Consider the following 10,107-nt stretch of genomic DNA (forward strand, 5'->3'; position numbering starts at 1 on the left):
TCAGCCCCACGCGAGACCTTTTATGGCCAGAGAGGGGTTAAATATAGCCCTAGCTCAACTATCTCAGTCACACAGATAGGCTCTTAATTATTAAGGTATAGGTTAATAAGGTAATCATGTGAAATCATTTAGTAAGGTTAATTGAAACCATATATGATATTTACAAAATGATGTATGGTGTTAATCTGACAATTTGTACACGTTAAATGGAATGGAAAGAACCACACTTTCCTACACACCATCAGTCTTTCACTGCCTCTCTTATACCTGTGTGACGCAATTATTTTCACAAATGCCTTATTTTTTTTTTTTTTTACAATACCGTAACATTTTTTTCATGTACATAAATATAAACTTATCAGTCATCTGGGGGAAACTAGTAGGCCATACTGGCCAACAGAGCTTTGTTCCACACTAACAATAGCACATGCTATTGTTACTTCAGTTACGTACCAATGGTGCAATGCAAAAGTGTGTGTTTGAGGGGGTAGGTGGAGGGTGGAGGTTGGGGGTTGGGGTTTGTCTGTTCTAAAGTCTATTTGATTGTATTTTGTAATGATCCATTTCTGCATTATGACCTTGTAAATGTGTAATCATGTTTTTTTTTTTTTTATTATTACATACATTTTTGTGTAACTGTGCCATGCTGGAAGGCTTTAAAATAAAAAAAAACAAGATTTTATTAAGGAGAAATGATAGAGAATTGACAACTTGGCATGTAAGCAATTCATTTTTCTCCTTAATTGATTTCAAGCCCAAGGATATGCTGTATACTTTGTAGCCATGTCCTATTTCTCTGGGATATTTTGTGGAAACCACATATGAATAGAAGGTGCAGTGTTTATTATGTTTGAAAAACCTTGGCAGAAAAGTTCACATGGTGGAAACTAGAGATAGAGATAGAAGCAAAAAAGGTCACTTTATGTTTTATCTTTTATGTAAGTAAAATTGTGAAATTTCCTGTAATGTTTAAGTTTGAGGAACTTTCAGACGATTTTACCTCTTGGTTTTTGTTCAGTGTTTCTGAGGTATGGTTCATGTTTACTTATTTGTTTATTTAAAAACAGCTGGCCCACACAAGTCGTTATCATTTACCATTTGCCAGATGCCCTGATGTAGAGTTATATGCTGAAGTGCTTTATCTCTATCAGTAAATAGCTCTTCATACTGGTTCACTTGGTCATGGACTAAGAATACCATCAATAAAAAAACATAACTCTTTTATCCAGGCAAAATTTACTGGGCATACAGACAACACTGTAAGCACTTCAGGAAGATGAAGGTCTTTAGATGTTGTTTAAGGACTGACAGTTACTCAGCTGTTTGGATATTCCATCACCTAGGTGCCAAAATAGAGAAAGCTCCCTGAGAGATGGTGGAACCATTCAAGCAGTGGTGGAGAATCTGAGGGAACATGGTGTGGGGTGAGATAAGTGCTTAGAGGTAATTGGGTGCTGGTCTGTTTCTGGCTTTGTAGGCAAAATCTGATGTGGATTTCCACAGAAAGTCAGTGGAGGGAGAGAATCAATGGCATTGTGGGGGAGAACTTACAAAGCTGACAACTTGCAAGCTGCATTTTGGGTCAATTGCACTCGAAGGTAGACCTGCCAGGAATAAGTTGCAGTAGTCCGGTCTCAAAATAACAGGGGACTGAACAAGCACCTGAGTGGCCTGTATGGATCGAAATACAAAAAAATCGGTAGAAAAATAAACATTAGCGTTTCAGATAAACTTTGTGAGTGGAAAAGAAGTGTTGATTATTCTAAGCTTGTTTGGACTGACAGAAGGTGAGATCTGAGAGTTCCAGGGAGCTCTAAAGATCCTGATATGGAGATAAATCACCTGGGCTTACGTTTCAGCTGATGGGTTGGCACTGATGACACGATGTCTGCCAGACTTGCTAAGATCTGTCAAGTCATGTGACAGATAAAACAGTGCAAATACATTTTTAACAGTAGATTTTACATTTGCAGTTTTGTTAATTTTCATTAAAGGTGCCAGCAAATCTGGAAGACACAGAGAAATACAGATAATAGTAGGGAAGACCACTCATTTATTAGCACCTTAACCAATTTGCAGATGGTGTCCACTACAATGTACTGTATCCTGAAGTTCATATCACATTAGTATTAAAACCTAGGGTGGACAATAACTGACTATATGCACTTTGTTTTTAATAATCTACATTAAAACAGTTTATGTTATATTCATACTTCACATTGGCATTACTGATATTTAATACTTTTACTCTTATTTTATGACAAAAATAAATATTTTTCACTCCATAAAATGTTGTTTAAGCCTCCAGAGGTTCCATCTTCATTTATCAGGCAAGAGGTCATTCTCTAGTTATCTGTGTGCTTTTGAATATGGACTAGTATCAGACCATAGAGTGGAGGACAAGTGCCCCCTGCCTCTAAACCAGGAAAATGTATTAATATACTAGATTAAACAAAGATAAACATAAAATGAGACATGTCCTTTGTGTTCTAAATAAAACTAAAAACCTAATGAAAAAAGCATACAGGAAATGTTTTTGCTCAAATGGTAACATTAGCTACTTATAGTTATTCAAGTAATGTTAAATCATACAAACCTACAGATAAGTTACATAGGAAAGCATCTTTAAAATAAGTTATTTGTCACAAGAAAACATTTGATTTTAAGATTTGTGTATAGGTATGTTGTAATTATACTTTTTGGTTCACTTGACAGTTTTTTACCTGGATAATCTTTCAATTGACATATTATCTATACTTTCAGTTTAAATAAATGTTCTCAGTACTTTGGCCCCATGTGATTAAAATGTCTTCTGTGGCTGTACCCATCCAAAATGCTTCAGTGTGTTTAATATTTAAACCTTACTACCTCTCAGCTTGAATCCATATGACTGACTGGATGTGTTCCCTCTGAGTTCTCTGGTTTTCTTTCACTGTTCAAACACATGCAAATAGGTGGATTAGCCATAGCAAACAGTCTATCTTGTCATAGGATAGATTACCATACATTTTGCATCATCTACAAAATGAAAAAATATTTAATTTGCTTCAGGAAGGGCAGGTAACACTGCATTACTGATATACAGCAAACTAAGCATCCATAAATTAATAGAAAGACAGAACAGAACAGAACTGGGAACAGATATAGGAACAGAACTGGAACAATAACCAACTGGCCAACATGGTTCCTTAAAAAAAAAAAAATTAACAATTAACAATTAACAATTAACAATAAAAAAAACCTATTTGTCTTTGTTCACCCAGCTATAAGTTTATTAAATAAAATATGATATTAAGAAATCACATGCATTCCAGTTGGATTTGTTGTGCAATCAAGATCAGGCATTCCAGTGTCAAAACACTTATTCAGTCAAATTACTTTGTTAATGATTCTTGGTGGAGCTGTTTAATGCCAACATGAGTGCCTTTCCAAATGTGCATTTGCAACTATAACATTGCTGGGGCTTTTCTGTTATTGCTCAATGTTTTTTTTTTTTTACATTGGATATTTTTGTGTTGCACATTAGTGTTTAGTAGTATCATGAGTATTGTAAGGCCAAAACAATACTATGGGTTCCGCCATATTGTTTCTTTTTAAGTGCTCAACCCCCTGTTAAAGCACTTTTCTGTTAATCATTGATGTAATTAAAAATTAGTGATATTTGCTAGTTGATTGCTGTTTGGTTAATTTTCTTTCCGAATTTCCCTTACAAACTAATTGCCATATTGTTGTATCGACTGCACCGATGCATCTGTGATTATCTAGGCAATCAGAGTGGTACAAACAAAATATATTAATGCCAAAACATATGCAGTGTTTTACAAAAGTGAGTACCTCACATTTCAGCAACCATTTTAGTATATCTTCTCAAGGGACAATACCATAGAAATAAAACTTGGATATATTGCAGAGCAGTCAATGTGCCGCTTGTATAGCAGTATAAATGTATTGTCCTAAAAAGTTCTTAACATACAGCCATTATTGTCAAAATAGCTGGCAACAAGAAAGAAATGCCTTTGTGGAACAAGCAGCCACACTTTTTTTCATGTTTGGTGTCACCTGTTTTTTTACCACACACATAAGCCTTTCAGGAATTAAATGACTCACTATACACTGCATGAACTGGTTTGGGATTTGTATTACAATGATGATGGAAGCCTTTGTGGCTCATAACATCTAAAGGAACACTTTGTCTGTATAAGATTTTTAATAATAACAGTATAATGTTGGTTAACAAACAAAATGTGGGATATATTTGACCATCTTTGTTTTTTATATATAGAGAGTAGTATTTTACATATAGTGTGTGCAAACTATTAGATGTTGGGCTGGGAAAGACTGGGTTTGGCTGGAGGCTGAGCATGAGTATGAAAGAATGTGTATCATAGCAATGGAAAGGTGTTCAGTTTGTTTTATATGCCCGGTTTTATAATTTTGTACTTTTCTAGCTTTGGGTTGGCAACTTCATCAGCAATTGTACTATAGTGCTTTTTATCTTTTGCATTATTAAGTGTTTTTAGCGTGTATTACAAATCAGTATATTCAAATAAATGATTCATGCATGATTAATATCAGCATATTTGAAGCAACAGTGAGCACTATGTACTTGCTCTTAACTGAATGGGTGATTTTTCAAGCGTAATAAGTGTGGCAGAAGAAAAGGTTGTTAGGGTTTGAGGTGGTTTCCATGTTAGAGGGTCATGAACAGGCTAAGGCCTTTACCAAAGTAAAGAGTTAAAAGTAAGGAAGGGTGGATGAGGTAATAGTTGACATATAAGAATGATGGGTGGTACACAGGATGCAGAAGATGGTATATAAATATCGATACTGTATATGGTATATATTATTGTGCTTTGACTGTGTTTTTGGGTGCTTCCATGGAACTGCCTGACTATGTTTTTTTGCTGAATAAAGCCCTTTTTCTTTGACACCACAACACTGGATCTTGAACCTAGTTTGTTTATTTTGCTTGGAATTCTAACCCTGGTATTGAATTTGTTACCTTGCACAAGCAAGGATGATTTGTTAGGGAACTTTAAGGAAGCACTAGTAAGATTTGTAGCACAATATTTGTGGTATTGTAATGTTGAATTATATGTTTTACCACAAAATATAGTATGACAAGGCAACATTAGGATGGGTACACAAAACTAACTGGGGCACGATGTAACGTGCGACATTTAATGCAGAAAACAAACAAACTTAAGACAGTAAGACGGGGCGATTTGTGCCAAACCGACAATTTTGTGAAGTTAATGAATTTATATATATATTATATACATATACAGGTACCAGCCAGTACTTTTATAATGATTAGTCATTATTTAATTTGACCTGCTTTCTGTCTATTTTTGAAGTGGATTTTTTCTACCTAAAAAATTTTGATAATAATGAAGGGATGATTTAAAGTTTGAAATAAAGGTACAATAGGAAAACAGCTGCTTTCCTAAACTCTCATTGTCTTGTGTCTGACTATTAGCTCTCCCCATATATGGACATGTTGCAGAGTCTACGTAGGCCAGACTCTGACTGGGCTTGGATAAACTAAGTAACAGCACACAGGGGTGTTCATAATCTATTTTTGTAAACACATTCATTAGCGTCAATGCAAAATACAGTCACTATGTATATAAGGAAATAAAACGTTCATTATTTAGTTCTGGGCTTTAGATAAAACGTATTTCTTGTTTTTTGTATTATTTTTAAAGCCCGAGCTATATTGTACACCCCTATAACCCTAGTTGGGCTGATCTTGATATCCTGTCCGGAAGCTGGCGCTCCGATTATCAGGAAGTTTGGGCGGTGGTTGAGAAGGCCGTCAGTTTCTTTGGTTTCAGGTATGAGTCTTGTTCTCATATATTCATTTTTTTAATTTTTATTATCTGAGTTACACGTATTTTCGCATTAATTGTGTGCATAGCTGTTTCTGAGTGTATTCGTCAAATTCAGTTTGGGTGGAGCGATTTAGCTCTTGCTAGCAAGGTTTGCTAAGCCGTTGAGATACGAGCCGGTCAGGTAACTGACTTGTAATTATTTTTCATTAGAAATATAAGTCACTGGTATATCGACTTGCCATTTCTTCGACGACGTTTCAGATATTTTTTGTAGCATATTATATTTTTTGAACACTACACAGTAAGCGATGTCTTGTCGGTGGAGCGATATAACCGGAATCATATAATCTAACAAAATAACTCCAGTCGAAAGGTTTTCGGTGTTGCACATCAAACCTTGACTTTTCGTTATATCTTATGCTATATTATTAGCTACCTTATAAATAATGTAATACACTCACCGAGCTTTAGTTAATCTTTGATCCAGTTCATTTCCACTGGCTCACGGCCTTCTATAGGAATGCATTTGTAGTGTAAACGATCTGATCGTGTCTTTACAAGTGGGAGTAAAACAAGCAAAACACAAATCACTCAACGTGTTCAGTTGTCTGCTTTTGCCATCCTTTTGCTGAAAGTTTAGTGTTTGATATATTCGGTATAAGCACAGTGTGATCATGTTCATATTTTACTTCTCATATATATTTTAAATGAAATCAGGGCTGATATTATAAAATAAAAAGGAGAAATGTGTTTGGTAAAAGGCAAAAAAAAGAAATCTAAATCCAGGCCCAACACGTGTTAAAATGTATCATCATGCTTTAATCTTATGTATATAAATATTGTTAAATTGGTTGTTAAAGTTGAGAAAGGGCTTCCACTGGCTGTGTAGTGTGTGTGTGTGTGTGTGTGTGTGTGTGTGTGTGTGTGTGTAGCCTAAACTGAGAAAATACATTTATCCTTCTCCGATCTGTAATATGTTCCCGATGCTGATGTGTTTTTTTTTTTTTTTTTTTGTGCTTCATCAGTATTGTGAAACTGCCCTCTCCTTTCCTAAAAGCGTAGCTGTTTTGTGTTACAAAGAGCGAATTCCTGCATGCTGATTAAACAGAGTGGTTTAGAACAACAAGAGTCTATCGAGCAAATTTCTTCCATACGAGTGTGGCAACTGGTCTGGTATAAATGGCTCTTGTTAGTCATCATGACATCCTCACAATCTCATGGAGGCCTGGTGATGTTGGTGTTTTTAATGCTTGAAAAACATGCAAGCAGGAAATGGGCATTCCTGTTGTGTCCATCGAGCCTATAGTTCTTTTGAAAAGATTTCCTGAAATCTACTTTGCACTTGATTTTGTTCTTATGTTTCTCTGTGGTAAGGAAACACGTCAGTCATCTTAACCACTTTGGATATTTTGCATTATGTCATCATTGTCTTGGTACATTTCTCTTGCGCTTTGCCAGACAAAGGCTGCCCCGCTCCCCTTCCTTTAACAAGTAAAAAAATATTCAATAAAAATCTCCTCTCCAAACTTTCGTTAATCTGCTGTTTTTTGTTTTGTTTTTGCTCTTAGGTAATATCACAGCAGAGGCAAGATGTCCAGCAAAAGTCGTGTGAAGGCAAAGACCGCGAGGAAGCGCCCTCAGCGTGCGACCTCCAACGTCTTTGCCATGTTCGATCAGTCACAGATCCAGGAGTTCAAGGAAGCCTTTAACATGATCGATCAGAACCGTGACGGCTTTGTGGACAAGGAAGATCTGCATGACATGCTGGCCTCTCTGGGTAATTTATTTATTTTTTTTGTATCTTTTATCATTTTCGGTATCATGCAGACATTTTGTGTACAATATGCATGTGGCAAAGAGTTGGGTATCATTTATTTTTCTTTTGCATTCTGCAAGTTTTTGTGAAATGTATAAACTACTGTTAAAAAAGTTTCTGACATGTTTGTCTGATTCTGATTAGAATGAACTTGTGGTAGGGAGTTTCTGTTTAGGGTTTGTTTGACTTCATACCAGATGAGGTAACAAGTTAACTCTCCGGACAGGAATAGGTGGAGTATGTCAGAAGTTATGGCCATCTCTCAAGTGGGTGTGGCCTTTTGTGCTCTGTCACTTTGGGTAGCTAATTACATGAAGGTTGTATTGGGTATAACTGCATATCTGTAATAGTTAAGCACTACCTGAATGTACCAATTAATATTTTAGAGGCAAACCACAGTTTCTTATAGTTTCTGAAGTGTTATACAGGGTGTTTGCCATGGAAGCCAATGGTATATCATGAACACCTAAAAACAGTATGTTTAAATTGTTTGGCTGAATGGACTTGGCCTTGACAAAAGCAGTGCTGAAAAGAAACCTCTTACGAGTTCTTCCTTGTTAAGCTTTTACTACTCTGGAACTTCACACCTGGCATGATTCATGTGGTGACATGTTCGATAAGCATGGAGTATCATTTGTTTTGCAGTCTGCAAGCAAAGGTCTCTATTAGCTTGCAGATAAATGTTTTAACAGGTTTCATCTCACACTTAGATTTACACTTATGCTCAAAGTTTTGTAGCATGTTTACAGAGTGTGAATTCGGCTGTTGCATTAGTATTGCGAGTTGAAATGAAACCTATATGCAGTTTGAATGTCTTGTTTTTGTGCAGTATACCAAATATGATTTGTAGTGATCTGTAGAGAAATTACTAAAAATTCCAACATTTCTTTCAACATCTATTTTTGGTTTGTAAAATATTAAAATTTGTGTATCGTTACACGTGTTTTTTATTGTGCTGTTCCACACCTTATTCAGATTTCTCTCTTTATTTAATATTCAGGTAAGAACCCGACTGAAGCCTATTTGGAGGAGATGATGACTGAGGCTCCTGGGCCTATTAATTTCACAATGTTCCTCACTATGTTTGGAGAGAAACTGAACGGCACTGACCCAGAAGATGTAATCCGTAACGCCTTCGCCTGCTTTGACGAAGAAGGAACCGGTAAGCGCATTTAACCTGCAGAATCTTACAGACCACAGATTATTTAATTTAGTTTTCAGAAATAATAGATGCTTGTTCTAGATCCTGGAAAAACAGCACGTTTTATGTTTGAACATTTCAGAACATTTATGTTTGTGTTTGTTAATAAACATTATTGAACTATTGAATTCTGTAATCTACACTTTGTTTAATCGATCATCTGTTCACAAACCATTCTTGTCTACTCAGGCTTTATCCAGGAAGACTACCTGCGGGAGCTTCTGACCACAATGGGTGACCGCTTCACAGATGAGGAGGTCGACGAGCTCTTCAGGGAAGCCCCAATCGACAAGAAGAACAACTTTAACTATGTGGAGTTCACGCGTATCCTCAAACACGGAGCCAGAGACAAGGACGACTAAATACAGAAACCTCCACGCGTCTCTAGTCTTTCCTTTTAATCTTCGTTCTCACTTAAAGGAGCTTTACCTAACGATTCTGGAAATATTCTGAGATAAATGCCAACCTCAAAAATCTGCCAGGCTGCTTTTTGTTTGTGTGTGATTTATTTAAAGGTAAACTTTAAGGGGGAAAACGTGTTTAGTTTAAGACAAATCACGTGTTAATGTATATCACCCTGTTTTTTGAACGTGTCCAGATTTGGACTTGGCACAGTTGTTTGTTTTTGGGGTATGAGGAAGTTTCACAGTGGGTTACTTTAAACATAATTAATTCTGTTGTGTTTATGCCTTTATTAATTATATTTGATTATATCTATGTATTTTAGTCCCTAATTGTTTATCCCACTAAAGTGTACCTTTAAGTAAACACAACAAACACTTGATGTAGATGCAGCAGAACTGCACATAACAGTCTTGGACCTTCTGGAGGTCTAGTTTCTCAGTGCTTTAACGTGGTAAAATGTGAAGAGGTGGTGGGGTCCATAAGCATATTTGCTGTTATGTACCGATCTAGCTAAATTTTTACATTTTATAATAAATATGAACTTTTTTTCAATAAATCACCTAAACTGAAACGTCTACTGGCTTTTCTCTATTTATTTAGCAACATTTCTTTTTTCAAGAAGGTGAAGGGGCCTTTTTTATTTCAGATTGTGTGCTTATGTGTTCAGGTAAACCTCTCTGATTGTGCAGTAAGATTATACACGAGTGCTTTTCTCCCCCACATACCAAAGCTGTTTCCCCCCTCATACCAGTCAGCATGCTCCAGCTTGCTTGGGCTTAGTTCTTCTGGAATTCTACAGCTTTCAAAACTAGGGTTAGCGTATGAAAAAAGTTCATATTCAAAAATATATT

At 36.0% G+C, this 10,107-nt stretch overlaps 1 protein-coding gene and 1 long non-coding RNA gene across 4 annotated transcripts; one reads left to right on the plus strand and one right to left on the minus strand.

Annotated features, from left to right (window-relative positions):
* Window positions 1–489: 489 nt before the first annotated feature.
* On the minus strand, window positions 490–7,393 carry LOC124387081. 3 transcript variants are annotated; one of them, XR_006926082.1, is made up of 5 exons: window positions 6,296–7,393; window positions 2,869–2,932; window positions 1,843–2,006; window positions 1,552–1,671; window positions 490–1,404 (listed from the first exon to the last, which is right to left on the minus strand). It is a non-coding gene; the product is annotated as an uncharacterized LOC124387081 (long non-coding RNA). The 3 variants fall into 3 exon arrangements; XR_006926081.1 differs by having other exon boundaries at window positions 490–1,671; window positions 1,843–1,907; XR_006926080.1 differs by having other exon boundaries at window positions 490–1,671.
* myl12.1 (myosin, light chain 12, genome duplicate 1) lies at window positions 5,690–9,831 on the plus strand. The gene is made up of 4 exons (XM_046851180.1): window positions 5,690–5,837; window positions 7,403–7,611; window positions 8,651–8,812; window positions 9,041–9,831. The coding sequence occupies exons 2-4, from the start codon at window positions 7,425–7,427 to the stop codon at window positions 9,211–9,213; spliced, it is 522 nt and encodes a 173-aa protein (XP_046707136.1). The 5' UTR covers window positions 5,690–5,837; window positions 7,403–7,424; the 3' UTR covers window positions 9,214–9,831.
* The last annotated feature ends 276 nt before the right edge of the window (window positions 9,832–10,107 follow it).

Source organism: Silurus meridionalis, chromosome 6 (assembly GCF_014805685.1).
Source record: "Silurus meridionalis isolate SWU-2019-XX chromosome 6, ASM1480568v1, whole genome shotgun sequence".
In the NCBI taxonomy this organism is placed as follows: Eukaryota; Metazoa; Chordata; class Actinopteri; order Siluriformes; family Siluridae; genus Silurus; species Silurus meridionalis.

What these genes read in the sequence shown, in the direction of transcription:
- myl12.1 (XM_046851180.1), top strand. Translation starts at nt 7,425, where the DNA reads ATGTCCAGCAAAAGTCGTGTGAAGGCAAAGACCGCGAGGAAGCGCCCT. An exon ending in TGACATGCTGGCCTCTCTGG is followed by an intron (nt 7,612 to 8,650) that starts GTAATTTATTTA and finishes TTTAATATTCAG; the next exon opens with GTAAGAACCCGACTGAAGCC. An exon ending in CTTTGACGAAGAAGGAACCG is followed by an intron (nt 8,813 to 9,040) that starts GTAAGCGCATTT and finishes TTGTCTACTCAG; the next exon opens with GCTTTATCCAGGAAGACTAC.